This window comes from Nannobrachium achirus, assembly GCF_963921795.1.
Source record: "Nannobrachium achirus genome assembly, chromosome: 1".
Classification (NCBI taxonomy): Eukaryota; Metazoa; Chordata; class Actinopteri; order Myctophiformes; family Myctophidae; genus Nannobrachium; species Nannobrachium achirus.
The window spans coordinates 33302178-33320086 of record NC_137810.1 but is presented as its reverse complement, the minus strand read 5'-3'; the positions used below and the strand labels follow the sequence as shown (position 1 = coordinate 33320086).

General features: G+C 40.2%; 1 protein-coding gene across 1 annotated transcript in view; it reads left to right on the top strand.

Moving 5' to 3' along the window:
* Positions 1-6111: 6111 nt before the first annotated feature.
* The window catches only part of ghrhrb (growth hormone releasing hormone receptor b), a gene marked incomplete at both ends in the record, with an annotated part of 37413 nt that continues 25615 nt past the window's right edge, over positions 6112-17909 (top strand). The window contains 2 exons of the mRNA XM_080728349.1: positions 6112-6123; positions 13051-13162. Of these exons, the coding sequence (XP_080584475.1) occupies positions 6112-6123; positions 13051-13162 (124 nt within the window). The remainder of the gene's footprint in view (positions 6124-13050; positions 13163-17909) is intronic.

Sequence of the window (17909 nt, the reverse complement as noted above, 5' to 3'; positions counted from 1 at the left end):
CTTTTTCATGTGAAGGACCCCCAAAATGATATGAATTTGGCCACGGACCCCCATCTCAAAATATTTAGTTCCAGGGAGGGACCACCCCCCGGAAGCAAAATTTGAGTTACAAATGTTCGCTTAAAAAAATACATATTCAAAGATTTGCACACATTTTCACGACTTTTCAAAAATAGCAGATCTACAAGCTCGCAGCGCGGCACTCGGTGCCGCGCTGTGAGCTTGTATATCTGCTATTTTTCAATAGCTAAAGTTACTAGGGCCCCTCCACCTTGGGCCCCGGTAACTCAGTCCCACTTTCCTACCCCTTGTGACGCCCCTGGTTGTGCACGCAGGACAGGAAATTCAAATCTTTTCAGTGAGAAAACTAGTAATGGACAATACTAGTTTGGCTCCAAACACAGCAAACATCGGCACCATTTTGTCCATCTATAGGTGAGAAATACAATTTAACTAAATGCACTCTCAGAGCAGTGTCCAAAGCATTGGGTAAAGTCCCAGTTTTGGGTCACACTCCCATTTTCATAGGTTGTCAGTAAATATACCCTTTTTTATGTTTCCTAAAAAAAATCCTTAAAAAAAATATTGATATAAAAAAACGGCTTAAGAAATAGTGAAAATTTCAGATCTACAACCTCACAACATCGCAATGCGTTGTGAGCTTGTAAAGGGGCTTAAGTGGGTTGTAAATGGCTTAAGTAATTCATAACATATTTGAGGTCTCAGGGGGAAAACAAATTGGGTCTTGAGCGGAAATCTCAACTTTTTCAGGCCGCGACCCCCTCAATATTTGAACTGGTGACCCCTCACACTGACAAGCTCTTGGAATGTAAAGTTCAGGCAATCAATTTTGTTTTACTCGTTTCCACAGATAAATATTGTGAAAATGGAAGATCTACTCGCGACGGGAGGCGTTGTGAGCTTGTAGAACGATTATTTTCACAATATTTATATAGTATAGTTTGTTGATTACTTTTGATGCAGAAATGTTAAAAAGATCTTGAAAGTCCTTAAAATGTTCCCCCCTGCAGTAGAGCACAAACCTCCACCAGGAGGAGGCATGTCCTACCTCCCTCCATCTGCCTGGGCATGATGATGACAATGTTGTTTGGGGGTTGTGTGTGGGTGTGTATGAAACGGCACAGGGCAATGTGGTTTTAGGATTGACATCTTTATGATGAAACCAGAGTGAAAGGCTGTATATGAGCCAAATCTTTGGACAGTAAACGCATGACAAAGTTTAGTGTGGCATGTTGCCATCACTACGACAAACATGATGACACTACAATGTTATATTGCCTAAAGGCCCTTTTATAATTCAGGCATAGACCAGTTACCAGCTGGTGTCCCTGCTTGGGTTCCCTGTCGACCAAAAATTATGCTAATGCAGTCAGTTTTTTATTTATATATATATATTTATATATTCTTTTTACATTTTGCATGTCAAAGACCCCCATAAGATTTGTGTTTGAAATGTTTAAAATGAAATAGGGTTGAAGTGGTTAAACTGATTTTGATGGTGTTTGAACTCATTTTGCTGGGGACCGCTGGAGCCCAACCCACTCAAGGGTCCCCGAATCCAGTGCAGTCATTATTGTTCTGCTCTTTTGACCTCAGCATATACGTCCACTTCACTTGGGCATGTCTGCACAAAGCTCATACATATGGCTCTACATAAACGGTTTCACATTGGCATGCACTATGCAGTAAAAACATACACAGGCAGGGCAAAGCGTGTAAAAACCTGATTAAAGGGTGCACCAAACTTTTCTCAATTGATTCTTATGTATTTTTTCCTGTAGAATCCATTTCTGCAATATACATTTTTATATCGTGCATAATTAATGAGATAATTAGCATGTTTGACTAATTATGCTAATTATCTCATTAATTATGCACAATACAACAATATACTTTGCAGAAATGGATTCTACGGGAAGAATTACATAAAGATCAACTGAGAAAAGTTTGGTAAACCCTTTTATCAATTTTTGATGAATTCTTACATGGGTGGAAATGACAGGACAAACCCTATTTAAAAAATGATAAAAGGGTTTACCAAACCTTTCTCTGTTGATTCTTATGTATTTTTTCCTGTAGAATCCATTTCTGCAATATAGATTTTTGTATTGTGCATCATTAATGAGTTAATTAGCATATTTGAAGCATATTTGACATATGAGGGGAAATAACAGGAAAAACCTATAACAATTTGATAAAAGGCTTTAACAAACTTTTCTCAGTTGATCCTTGTGTATTTTTTCCTGTACAATCCATTTCTGCTATGTATATTTTTGTATAGTGCATATTTAATGAGATAATTTGCATATTTGACACCGGGGGTCCTCCACTAGGGATATAAAAATAGATTCATTTTGATCAAATGTAAATATTCTGTGGCCTAATTGCTATAATTTTGTCTGCCTACAGCCAAATTATCCATACGCATATTTATTATACAATTATTAAAGCCCATGTGTCAAATATGCAAATTATCTCCTTAAATATGCACAATACAAAAATGTACATAGCAGAAATGGATTGTACAGGAAAAAATACATAAAGATCAACTGAGAAATGTTTGTTAAAGCCTTTTATCAATTTGTTATAGGTTTTTCCTGTTATTTCCGCTCATATGTCAAATATGCTAATTAACTCATTAACGATACACAATACAAAAATGTATATTGCAGAAATGGATTCTACAGGAAAAAATACATAAGGATCAACTGAGAAAAGTTTGTTAAACCCTTTTATCAAATTGTTATAGGTTTTTCCTGTTATTTCCCCTCATATGTCAAATATGCTTCAAATATGCTAATTAACTCATTAATGATGCACAATACAAAAATGTATATTGCAGAAATGGATTCTACAGGAAAAGATACATAAGAATCAACAGAGAAAAGTTTGGTAAACCCTTTTATCATTTTTTAAATAGGGTTTGTCCTGTCATTTCCACCCATGTTACAAATAATTTGACACATAAGAAGGGGAAAGAATTCATCAAAAATTGATAAAAGGGTTTACCACACATTTCTCAGTTGATCTTTATGTAATTCTTCCCGTAGAATCCATTTCTGCAAAGTATATTGTTGTATTGTGCATAATTAGTGAGATAATTAGCATAATTAGTCAAACATGCTAATTATCTCATTAATTATGCACACTATAAAAATGTATATTGCAGAAATGGATTCTACAGGTAAAAATATATAAGAATCAATTGAGAAAAGTTTGGTGCACCCTTTAATCAGGTTTTTACACGCTTTGCCCTGCCTTACAACTGGTGTCTTGAAAAATAATACATTCATGGGTTTCATTTGTAGTCCTACACGGCCATGTTGAGGACCAACACAGGTGTTTCAATTTGTCTGATTGGGATAGAATCATAGAACTAATTATCTATCTATGCCAATCAGAACACCTGTGTTGGTCCTCAACATGGCTGTTGTAGGACTACAAATGAAACCCATGAATTGTATTTACAGTATATGTAGCCCCCATACAGCCAGACCCAGTGCACAACAGCCCTGCCAATCGGGCTCAGTATTGGCATGACAGGTTGTGTGTTGGTCTAGCGTAGTAGGCCTATCGAGGGGGGAGCCCCGGGTTCATTCCTCGCTTCCGTGCATCACTACATAGAACAATGGAAAACGGTGCTATTACAAACGGCAAAGTTGGATATTGATTGATAAAACATTCAGGAATTGAGGCCTGGTGTCAGTTTGCACAGGAAATATGATGTGAATCTACATAGTAGATTGTGAAATTATAGCTGCAGAGAGACAGACAGACAGACAGACAGACAGACAGACAGACAGACAGACAGAAAATGTCATAATAGAGCGTTATTGAAGAAAGCTGCGTCTCCAACTGTCATAAAATAACAGTCAGTCTGACTGTGAGCTGACCCTAACTCATTGAGAGCTTTATAAAAGGGACTTCAAAATTGACTCTGGAAGACACAGGGAGCAAGAGGTCTACTGGAGTGATGTGCTCTCTCTTTTTGGTTTTTGTCAGCAGTCGAGTTGAGTTCTGAGCTGTATAAATCCACACAGGGTCCACTGTGGCTGAACAGTGAGTTAGCTTCTGACAGTAGATGTATGAGTAGAGAGATACGAATAACAACATAACAACAATCATCTATCAATAAATATAAGGTGAAGTGTAATGTACAATTTATCACCAGTAATATCAGCATATATCTATATAATCTATTGATGGAAATACTGTAGCCTATACTATATTTACACAGACCATCAACAGTGGATATATGAGACTAATATATAGTGTCAGCCTACTGTATACATCATTGGTGTATTCACAGTCTATCAACAGTAATGACTAATGAGTCCATAGGAAAGTTCCCAGACAGCCTCTCTACCCACTCAGCTATGGCTGCCCCATGTACATACAATCTATCAACAATGAAACATTTACAGCAGTTATCCTATAACTGGTGTCTCTTACAGTTAGAGTGTAAACCCCAGCAGTCTTTCTTTGTGCAAAAGTGCCAGAGTTATGTAATCCAAGAGTCATTAATCCAAGAACAGAACAAGCAATAAGGCGTTAAGCCCTTGCTTTACCTCCAACCTAGAATCAGGAGGTCAGATGCTAATGATATTGTGTTGTGCCTTCCTTTATTAGCCACTTCCCCCTGGGACTCTGCCGCTGTGTCTGATTGGTATCAGGATTCCTCATCTCCGCGCGTCTCCCCATCCTCTCTCATTATCGATTCCCGCTATGTTGATGATGGTAAAATGGTTGTCTAATGACACTGACCTGTGATTGCAATTACATCTGAGTGAATAGAGCTAGAGTGAGTTATTGTATGCGCACTCAGACTCAGTCTTTCTTCTGCGTTTCACAGTAAAATCCCAAATGATCATTTAACTTGGAGACTCTTATGGAGGCCATTTACCTGTCCATCCACGTAAACGTGTAGTGGAAATGGTTTGCCCGGGGCCACCACTGGCCTATGATAATGACACGGTTAAGACAGCTATTGATTCAAATTAAACTGCTGCAGCTTAAGCCCTTTCCTATTGCAAATCAGAGGAAAACATGTTAAGAGAAAAGGTCAAACTAATGTCATTAACATCTTTCCCCTTGGAGGGTTAACAATTATACTCTCGCTAACACACACACACACACACACACACACACACACACACACACACACACACACACACACACACACACACACACACACACACACACACACTCTCTCTTTTGGCTCTAGATATGATTCCATTGTGCAGGGTCTATTCCTAGCTGTCATCTTGGGATAAGACACAACGAGAAGCCCGCCAACTTCTCTAACCGTTCCTATCATTAACACCAGATATTCCGCCACTGGAAATGACCCGTTTATTTTGTTCTTGTAAGCATTGTAGCATCCCCTACTTTACACCTGCGTTTCTATGATAAAAGGTAAATGTCAACTTGTCAAGCATGAAGCAGAATTACACGGTGCAGTCTTATGTTATGTCTGGTATATGCTGTTGCTTCATCTTTTCATTGCATGTTTGAGGCTGAGATAAAACACCAATCAGAGCGCAGGTGTCAGGCTGCCGCTGCGTGAAGTGCACTCAGGTGTAGGGATGGGACGATATGACAATTTCCTGTCACGATTATTGGGACCAAAGAAATTGTGATTTACGATATTATCGCGATAATCAAAATATCCTCAACAATTATCCTGGGGCGGAACATTAAGCCAAAAAATTGCAGGCTCACAACACCGCAACACATTGTGAGTTTGTAGGTCGGCTATTTTTTGGCAAAGGGATTTGGTAGAGAGTGGAAAAAAAGACTATTATTTCCAGGTCCATTTGACCAATTATAGAGGGTTTAAATGGTACTGGATGTGCAGCTCGGCAAATAAAAGGTGAATTGATCCCAGTACATGACGGAGGATAATTTCTCGACAAATTGAAATCTCCACGATACGATTATTGTGGAGTGTTTTTATCACGATAAACGATAATAACGATTATTGTCCCATCCCTATACTCAGGTGTTACATTATGATATTATGTCACTCATTTTCTCCAGCCTATGTTGTGTACTGTTGTATTTATTGTAGCTGCCAATCTTCAAGTTAGAATGGAAGAGGAGGTAAACCTGTTGCCCATAGAGACAACAGGGTTTCTTGGTGATTGAGAAAGATGAACTCTCTCAAGACCCTCCTCTTAAGTGAATGGCCCCCAACACGTTGTGAGTTAGTATAACTCACAACGCACACACACACAATAAAAAATAGGGATTTTGGTGTCTCTCTTTTATTGTCTCCGCCAGGCCAAAGGCAAAGGGAGGGCTATGTTTTGCACCCTGTCCGTCCAAGAACATCAAGTAATACCAAGAAAATGTCGTTTACATGTAGAACCATGCAGCAAAAACATACAGTAGGTCTATGTTCAATTTTATATTAATTACAAAATATAATATACTGTATGAATCTATAGGCTATATTTGCAGTGTGAATTTTGATGGTCTCAGACTAGTCTCATCTGCTTTTTTCAGTTTTGCACAACTGTAGTGTAATAATTGCATTTGGAAGGGAGCTGCTGGGAGTCTGCTGTCCTTTGCAGACATGCAGCTGTCTGAAACTGAATAGTGTAAAACGAATTTGACATGTTAAATAGTGTTAATAGCTGTTAAAACCAATTCAGGCATTGGGTCCCATTTTTAAAGTCTTTGGTATGACCCAACTGGAGAATCGAACCCCTGACCTCCCAGTCTTAGGGCAGACACTCTAACCACAATGCCATTAGGCTACATATATGCATGCACGCACACACACACAGATGCAGACAAGCATAGGTCTACCTACAGTATAGGCATACACACTGAGGTAGGCTTGGAGTCGAAACGCGTCTGTGTATGCTGTGACTGTCCGTCAGTGGTGTAAAGTAACTAAGTACATTTACTTAAGTACTTTTCTTAAGTACAATTTTGAAGTATTTGTACTTTACTTGAGTATTTCCTATTTCCAATACTTTTACTCCACTACAGCTCGGATCCAAATATTGTACTTTTACTCCACTACATTTATTTGAAAACTTTAGTTACTATTTATTTCATATCATTATAAAACGTACATCAACCACTTCAACCCTACAGTATGTACATTTTGGTCATTTAAAAATAGCCGATCTACAAGCTCACAATGCGTCGCTTGTAGACCTGCTATTTTCAAAAGATTGTTATATTATTTTAAAACTTGAAATGGAACATTCTGCATAATGATTACTTTTAGTACTTAAATACATTTTGATGCCAATAGTTTTATACTTTTACTCAAGTACATTTAGAATTTTACTTGTAACTTCTACATTGCAGTATTGATACTTTTACTTAAGCAAACAAATTTTAGTACTTTTCCCACCACTATGCTGTGACTGTCCGTGCGCATATGAATTAAAAGCATGCAGTGCTGGCTATTACTTTCTTAGCGTGAATCTTGGTGAGCCGTGCACCCGGCAAACTGCTTTGTATAGAGACAGAGTGCTCGTTTTTTCTACTACCTTTGGTACAGTAGGTGCAATTTGACAGCTGGAATGTAATACGGACAAATGTGTGGCAAATTAGCTATTTCCTTTTTTACACACCATTATACATTTATTTTCATCCTAAAACCCAATTACTAAATGTCAGTCTCCAGGTTTTGTTCAGAATTTGTATGACACTTATTTACTACAACTCTATGGCACATTAGGAGTCCACTAGTACAGTACTAGTGGTTCAGTCAGATAACTCACGATAAGGATTGATACAATGTTTATTATTATGAATGAGTAATGCAAGTGTGTATATGTCACATTTATTTTGGCGTCAGGCTCTGCTCTCCCTGCTCAGCGCAGCACAGAAGAACATCAATAACCATTAGGAGCAGGGAGATATAAATATATATAAACACCCCCCATGGAGAACAGAATTAGCAGCAGAGCCTACTGGTGGTGCTGGGGAGGCGGTGGGGGCAAGCAAGTGCCAGCTGCCAATCAGCAAGGCAGGAGGAGGAGACTGCCACTGATTGACCCACTCAAGTTATGCTGGCTGAACCCATTCCGCAGGCTACATCCATTTCTCAAATGTTTTATTAGCAAGAACACCCGTAACACTGTGTGTACAAATGGAACCAAATGGACCCGTAATCGCAGTACAGACCTGTTATGGTCGTTCAGGGCTGTCTCTTTATGCGTTTCTGGTAATATAAATGTCCTCTCATTATGTCGAATCTGATCGCCCAAGACTTGGACTAAAAATGTAGAGAAAAAGGTAGTCGGATTGGAGCCGGAGCCCACTGATTCAACTAGCCCGACTACACGTATGTTCCAGCGGCGACTGCGGGACTCGAGATCCGAGGCTTTAGGACGTAGCTTAGCATTGGCCTCGGAGAGCTCTGCACATGTAGCCTCCAGGGTGGTGATGCGGTCGCTGGCCGAGTTCGCGTTAGATTCCAAAGATTAACAGAGTGTGATTGAGAAAGAATCTGGAATCCAATTTGGATTCCAGTGTATCAAGCCTCCCGTTGAATGCAGTCTCAATAGACTTGTAATGTTCTTCCAACAAGCTAGTGAGGGCCTCCAGGTTTATTGCTTCATCAGAATCGGTGGCCGCGGCACTGTCTTTTTGTTCAATGTTCTATTTTGACTGCTTGGCCTGGTTTCTCGTGGTCATATTTTATAGTCAAAATTATTAGTGTGCGTTGTTTGACTCAAAATCACACCATTTGGGGGAAAATAGTGAGAACTCGAAGGTTTGTTAATGTAATGCGAGGGAGCAGATGAGAAACTTTACTACTGTTACTATGTCTGTGACAAAAATTTAATTTTGACAAAATGTCCACCACAAGCCAGCATAGGGATGACCCCTGATGTTCCTTGTGAGAGGTTAGGCAGTTCTGGCTAATATGATCCATCCTCTCTCAGCAGTACTATGAATGGTAGTCAAAGGTCACACCCACACCTGTGGTGTTACCGTCTGTCAGACATGGGCAGGAAATGCATAGAAAAATCCTCAGTGTACAATCAACTCTGAAATGAACAAATGTATATATACATTTGGTTATATTTGGACAAAGTAACATTGAGGATTTTACTGTGTTTACAGTATGGAACAGATGCACTGTAAACACATACTAGCCATGTATTCATCTGCACACTATATGCTCTTGTCTTGCCAGGTTTAGGGTTATTAACATGGTTAGATATTTTCCCAATCTGGTGAAATGGAGCAGATTATGCAGGGTTATATCTTTTTAAGTATAATCGCATATTTCCGTGCAAGCCTCCTGCACATTTTACAACTTTCCTCATATTTCGCAACTTTTCGCACAGTTCACACATTAAACAATTTCGCGCATATCGGCAACTTCCCCGCATAAAAACCCTGCACATTTCATCGTGAAATCAAGGATTTTAGCCTGCATAATCAAGAACTATTCACTTATTCAGTATACACATTGATTATACAGTACACACACACATACAATGTCCATGTACAATCCTAAAGTATAGGGGAATAAAGGATTGTCACATACATGTTGGAAAGTGATGTCTGGTTTTTATTGACCATTTCTTTTTTCTTTTGTTAAATTTCCATGATTTTACAAAGAAAAAAGTTTATGACAATTCTAAACATTTGATTTTAAACATGATGGGGCAAATCAATAAAAAAATCTAATCTAATCCTAATCTTAGTTTTATAAACTAACAAACTTAAACATAAAAACACAGTAAATTCTAATCCAACCTCACTACACTAAACTAGTCTGCTCAAAAGTTTGCAGTTTGCACAAAAAGCTGGCACCCATACACCACTAACTTTAACAAAATCAAGATCATCCCAAAACTTGGTCACAATCTTAACTTTGGCCTTCAGAAATACTTGCACCTGCAAGCCTAATGAAGGTTTAACTGAACTAGTAAGGCTGGCAAATGATATAAACAAAATAGCATGGCAAGCGAGCAGGGGACAGCACTGCTGCCAAAGTCTCAAGGTGTTTGGTGTCTTTAAGTAGGAAAGCCCAACCAATCACAGGAAGGCTGATGATTGGCCCACAGCGCCTGGAAATCACCACACTCACAGACCCACACACACGGACACTTCCACTTAGTTTAATTTACAAGATTTCGAAATTTACTCAAATGGATTTATGCGATTCACCTCGATTTACGAGAAGTAGACACTTGTTCAAAAAATTCAAGAGGTAGCCTCACCTACACTCTAGTGAGGAAACACGCCTTCTAAGACACCCCTGCGCTCATTTGTTAGAAATCCAAAAGCCGAGTTAAATTGCTTGACAGTAATCTGACTATCAGTCAACTAAAGGCTGCCCGAAACGCTTCATTTTCACTAGTGTAATAGATTCTAATTTAATGTAATATTTGTTTTATATGTGCAGTCATGTGTCTGTCACTTTACCCCAGTAAGTTAAGAATAGTACTATTCAGTTGGCACAGAAAGACTGACTCAGCCAACAGCTGTCTATGGGGACAGTGGCTCCACGCGTGCTCCGACGTCACCAGTCCATACATGGAAGACTCTTGATTATATTGTAATAAATATTGTACTCATTGCACTCCACCCTCTCAGAATTCAACTTATTCATATTAGTCTAGTATGTTTGAAGAAATTCTAGTACACTAGTCACTTTAGCTGATTTATAGTCACCGTAGCAGATTTAAGAGAGTTGCTAAACATTTAGCACCCCACGTTTTACATCAAACAGTAAATTTGCGGGTTAATAAATTCAAGAGGGGTGCATGTCAATGTTGTGTTGCTAAACTTTTAGACAAATAATCAAACCAAAACAGACCCTGAGCACCATCCCATGGACTGCGTCTAACACCCCATTTACTATCATTTGAGAAGTAGCTTCGACTACTCTCGTGAGGAAACATCTTTAGATGCCCCTGCACATTGTGGCGGTACGGTAGTTCTACATTACATAATAGAGTAGTCAACATCATTACATAATAACACAAGATAAGAGTAATTACTACAGGACACAGAGTAGCAACTACCACCACATATCAAAGAGCATCAAAGTCTGACATAATCAAGAACTTAACAAGTAGTGAAAAAAATCACCACATACACAACCAAGTAGACATCACTACATTAACAAATGTAGATGGGGCAGTTAATCATTTTTACACTGAATAGAAACCACTTCAGACTAACGGAAAGGGGCGCACTAAATCAATGTGCAAAGTGTTTTCAAATTGAACTCTACTGGACAGCGTGCCTGCACGGTCTCAGCAGCAGTAGTACCCAAGGCCTCTGGAGCCCCAGATCTCCTCACCGCATCCACGAATGTAGATCTCAACTCAATGTCATTGAGCTCTGTATGGAAAGCTTTCTTTTGCCTTCCCACACAGGCCATGTGCCCTTGATTCGAGTGTGAGGCGCTAGCAGAACCAGCAGAAAGTTGGAATCTTGGCACGGTGGTGATGTGCCAGGACTCAGGAGGTTTGTTTCTCACCAGGCTGTGTCCCAGGTGTATCCACCCTTTCAGACAGTGCTCTCACCACCCATTACTGCCACATCGGCTCCCCCCTTTTCAGCAGGTGCTGCAATTTCCGACACCTTCGAAAACGGGCCGCTCTGGCAGGACCAACACCACCCCACCACCCCCATGTCCCCCAGTTTACTTTTAACATCCCCCTGTTTTACCATCACCTTGAATTGTTTCTGAATTAAGTGAAGGATCAGCCATAAAATGCTTTTCAGTCAAAAGCTGCCATTTCCTGCTACTGAACTAAAACTTTTAAATACTAACAAACTGATTTCTCTCGCCAACAGAGGATTGTCACACACAGGTCAGAAAGTGAAGTCTGGTTTTATGACACAATTCTAAACACTTGATTTTAAACATGATATATGGGGCAAATCAATAGATAATCAATCTAATCCTAAGTTTTATAACCTAAGCTAACAAACTTAAATATAACAGTACATTCTAAGCCAATCTCACTACACTAAATTAATCTGCCCATAAGTTTGCAAAAAGCTGGTACCCATACACCATTAACTATAGCAAAATCAAGCTCATCCCAAAACTTGGTCAAAAGCTTTGGCCTTCAGAAATACTTGCACCTGCAAGCCTAATGAAGGTTTAACTGAACATAAGTAAGGTTGGCAAATGATATAAACAAAATAGCATGGCAAGCAAGCAGGGGACAGCACTACTGCAAGTACTTCCAAAATCTCAAGGTGTTTGTTGTTTGGTGTCTTTAAGCCCAACCAATTTGATTGAGTAAATAAAAACACTAGATAGATCATCAATAAAAAGTCATCATAGTTATCGCACCTGGTTCCATAATTTAACTGCTCTAAAAATAAAAGATCTACTTCCCATAACAGTTTTTATTCGTGGTAAAACATAATGATCTTTGTGTCTTTATCTTGTGTTGACCTGATATCCATCACAAACTAGTGACAGTCTGTTCTTTATGCTAACCGGTTTGTTAGACAAATGACTTTTGGAGATCAGTGCAAGAGACGGCTTTCTAACACATTCCAGTACTGTGGGCCATCCCATTTTGCTATGCAGTTCACTTGTACCTAATTCATATCCACATTTTAAAATCATTCTAGCTGCCTCTAGTGTAATCTGTAGTCTCTTCAGGTCCCTTTGAGCTGCATTGACCCAGACTGCACAGCAGTAGTTTACAGTATATGACTATACTGTAGATTAGACTATGTGATATGACCTTCAAAGTGTCATTAGATAAAAGCCCTGCGATTCGCCCAATCATTCCTGCCATTTTCAACAGTTTTTTCACAGGAAGGCTGATGATTGGCATCACCACACTCACACACACGCACGCACGCACGCACGCGCGCACACACACACACACACACACACACACACACTCTGACACTTCCACAGGCACACGCAACACCATCTATTTGCTGTGTTTGGCCACATTGTTATACTCTTTTACGCAGTTAAATGTACAGTACCATGTATGAGGATTTCACCTTGTGCAGTATAGTAGCGGAGTTGAGAAGGTTGTCATTGTATTTCTCCCTCAGGCAGAGGCCATTCATCCAGACTGTGCTTTGGTTCTGCAGCACATGATGGCTCAGGAGGCATGTCTGCAGATACGAAGACAGGAGGCACGCAACCACTCCGGCAGTAGGACAGGTCAGTGTGTGCGTGTGTGCTCAGTTTAGCGTATTAGGATCAGATTCAAGGGATATTTCACTTTTTAAAAATATTTCTTCTTTAATTTTATCGTCTAATAGGCTTTTGTGAGTCCCCAAGACATTGTTTGATTCAGTATTTCGATATTTGATATTCATTTTATCAGACACGCCAGGTTCTAATACACATACTGCCCTCCTAATTCATGGGTTGCAAGGTAATGTAAGGGTGCATGTTTTTCCAATTAGTTTTTTCATTTATGGGGGGGAATAAAAAAAATCTAATACATGAAAAATAAACAACAAGAAAAAACACGGCAGTATAACTTACACAAATATACATGGTAAAATTCTGTGTTAATACAATTTTTAATGTACACATGGAACCACGTACAGTTCGAACACATGTGGTTCCACACACTAAATCTACAATTTAGAATGTAGGATAAAGCATACAAAGACCATATAGCCCTCAAAGGGCAAACAAATCCTTCCTTTAGTTTAGGCGGTCTGTTCACCAAAGCATTTTTTTTTTTTTCAGAAAATGCAAGGTGCTCTTCTAAAATACTCATCTGGGGACGCGATCTGGGGACGCGATTTTTCAGTGTTAACAGTGATGAATTTAAAAATGTTCAACCTTCGATGACCAGATAAAAAAAAAAATCACAAATGTGCACGGCTCAGTAAAAAATATAATGTACTGTAAATGCATGGAGCTCCCATGGAAAACAATTCAAAACATATGCTACACTCAGGAAGAAAATGCCTTGGTGGATGGTGGACACAGCCCCATATGTAGCTGCAGTATCAGTTGCCAATCACGGAGAACAAATAATGAACATATTTGCAAGTTTCCTGTGAAACAGTGGCCAAGCAACTGAAAACCAATCAGGGTGAGGTCCGGTACTTAACTCAATCTGGAGCTCTCCCAGCTCATCTCAGGAAACAGGCGAATCCGCTGAATGAATCAATGGAAACTCATTCATTATCACCTCCCCAATGCCTCCACCGCAACAGTCCAACCGTAAGGAGGACTGTGTGGCGAAGGTATAAATTAGGACTGATTCTTTATGTGTGGTTAAGCAGGTAGAATTATGCTGGAAACATTGTGATAATTAAAATTTGGTAGCTGGCACACTAAATGCCAGTTTATATTAGGCTACTCACATTAAACACGTGTATGGGTACAGATGAAGTCTTTTACGAAATCTTACGGATATGGACAAAATGGCACAGTACCACCGGAAATCACAGGGGCAGTGTTGCCCCCATGATCACAACAAAGACTTGTTTTCTACTCTACACCTTTTGAGAGGAGATTTGGCGACAACTTATAGTGTTGAGAACTTTTTTTGAGGAGATTTGGCGAGAACTTATAGTGTTGAGAACTTGTGAATTTTGACAGGATTTACCAAAATGTTCCATGCCAAGGACCCCCAAATAGCCATATTTATGTCCTGGCCCTGTTGTTTGAACCTAGCCCAAACCCACAAGAATCTGCAATTTAATGGGCCACGGGGGTTGCAGCACCCACCTGTGATTTATGAGATGGAGCATACAGTGGGGTTCATTCCAGGCAAATATACCCCCTCCTCCCCCATCCTAGGCAAATTTGGTGCCCTCTCTGGTGTGGCTGAGAAGGTTCATAGTGAAAGGTATCCAGTCATCTGCTTTCCCCTGGCATGGATGATGAGCACTACAGCTGTGTATCACTCTGAATTGATTGCATCATTTGTCACCATTTGCTGTGATCATTCCAAGCAAGATGTGACAATTACAGGAGCATTCAGGAGGCATGATGTAAACCACTGGAGCCTGAACTGGTCTAGGGGAGTTGAGGGTGTCAGGCTCCGCACACGGGACTGTCCAGAGGGACCGCTAGTCCAGCTGGTCCCCACAGTACACACGCACACGCATACAGACGTGTGTGCACACACACACACACACACACACACACACACACACACACACACACACACACACACACACACACACACACACACACACACACACACACACACACAAACAGTCACAGAAATTGACATGCACACGCATGTGATGTGAGATTATCACAAGAAACTCAGGGATGCATTCAGATAATAAGACAAAAAAAGACAGAGCGGGCTGAAGAACCTTGAAGTAGGCTTGTATGATTTTTTTCTTTTTTTAAACCTCCATTCAAACTCTTCCCCTGGTTGTAATGCTTCGCTAATGAACTCACCTCACATGAATATGTATACATGTTTACACACAGCTGTCCAGAGCTGAAGGGTGAGAGGTTTAGGGACAAAGACTAGAATACAAAATAACGTTGAGTCCCCTGACACGGTGCACTTCCATAGTCCATGAAGGACAAACGTCACGTGTGAATTTCAGTGCAGCGGTCAAAGTCACCCAATATATTAAATGAGCAAGTCTGAGATGCAAGCCATTTTAATTGGGTGTGATATTTCACCTTGGTGAAAAGCTGAGTTTGGGGATTTGGGTTATGAAATTTGGCAGCAATGAGGTGTGAGAAATAGTTTGATCTCTCTTCTTTTATAGAGCCGTTCAGCTCTTAAAATCACCTTCATGGCAGTGTGATAACAAAGTAATTTGGTGGCTTTACATTTAGGATCAGCATGTCTGCATGCCCTTCTCTCTACATGGTCATTAAACCATGGTGGTGGTTTAATAGGTGGCTACAGTGTCTAAAGATGCAGAGCAACGTTGCATGAATTTATGCGACGAATGAGCATGAGCCCCATGGAGGGTTTTTAAGCAGTCATATAAACATATAAACACATTTTAATTCTCTTAAGTGAAAATAAACAAACAAACAAATCCTCACTGTCGGGCGGAAACCACGTATCTCCAAGTTTCAAATGTGGATGTTTTTTCACCAAGCAAAGCCCTGCTTCATCATACAAGGCCGTCGCACAAAAGTAGTGAAAACAGCTGATCTAAGGACACAACGCCTCGCGGTGCTTGTAGATCGGCTGTTTTTACTAGTTTAAATCATTTTCAAAATGATAAAAACGGTTTTGGACATACAAGGTTTTCACCCGACAACGACGAAATGTAGTATTCACCTCCTCCACAGAACACGAGGAATAGCAGATCAAGCTGCTGAGAAGAAAAATATAGTAGAAATTCTCCATGTCTCTGGAGTGATGTGTCGGGGGCCTCTCAGGGTACTGTAGAGACCGCAGGTGCTAGGGGAATATTAAAGAGGATAGCAGCATGGTCAGAGGCGTGCATGTTAATGGAGATTTACCGGATCGAAACCATGAGTAATATTTAAATATAGAGCAGGGCCAGAAACATGTTGAGTACAGTCAAAGGTATTGAATGAGAAAAGCTCAAAGGAGGTGAAGTTGCCAACAGCAGTAGCAGTAGGTGTATACAATATCTAATCATTTATTATGCATTATAATCACTGTTATCATGCATTATAGCGTGATTATAAGTCACTAAACTGTAAGTGGTGATTGGGTGCTTCAATAAATTAATTACATTCCTTCCTGGAAGTGTAGGCAGAAAGGTTTTGTGTTGTTCTTACATAGATTTAATGCTACTTTTGTCATTTCATTTGGCTTTGAGGGCAGTCACGTCAGATTGAAAACATTCGCACGAGGAGCCCGGTGGAGTTCAGTTGGCCTGAACATACAATATTTCATCGCAAAATCTAAGATTTTAGCCTGCATAATCAAGATTTTTTGCCCACGTTTTTCTGGGTCTATTATGTGTGTGAGACCCAAAGGGTAAGTGAGTTTGCATGTGTATGTGTGTGTGTATGTGCGTGTGTGTGTGTGCTTGTGTGCATGCATGTGTGCGTGCGTGTTTGGGCTTGTTTAAATGTGGCTTTAAAGCTCCTGGTTTGGCATTTCCATGGATCATGGGTCACCATGGCTCTCCTGCCCTCTCTCGTCTCTGTGTGGCCACCATTGTCATTATCATATCCAATTATAGCATAGCAGAGAACAGAGCGAGTGCCTGAACAACGGGAGTGCGCGTGTGTGTGGTCTCCACAGGACCTATTATATATTGTTTGTGCCCACCGTATCTTCCTGAATCGACCCTGTCCGCCTCAACACCCACCGAGTTTCCACTGGTTTATTGCGATGCACGACACGACAACATTTCAGAGAGATGGCATGCATCACTTGTGCGATATTGCTTTTAGCAATCTAATTCTGGTTGGTGGAAACATAGTTTGTGGTGGGTGTTGCTTTTGCTAATCCTAAGCTACGGAGGAGAGAAAGACAGAGAGAGCAGACAGAGATAGAGATAGAGAGAACCCAGGGAGGCTGTACCGTATGCAGTCTAAATATTTGAAAGAATTCTGGGTGTCTATAATCATTATCCATTGGTTAAACCACGGCCGGGCATTCTTTTACGGAGCCAGTTGTCTGACTTGTCTGATACTGAAATGTACTGTATACCAAAGCTCTGCCCTTATCAGTATTCTTCCTCGTAGGTATAAGAACAACATCATTACACTGAATAATACTGCAAAAGCTTCTCCCTTCCCTCTCTGTCTCTCCTTCCCACTCTGCATCTCCCCTCTCAATCTTAATAATGTCACTTGTTGTGAGGGAGGACATTGTATGTCCCCATAGAGCGCTTTGAACGGCAATATTGCTAACAATGTTAACAACAGAGCCTATTGCTCTCTCATACATGAAAAGACAGAAGACAAATGCTACACTTGGCCAACAGAAACTATTAGTCGGGGATCCACATGCCCAAAAGCTCAAGGAATAGGG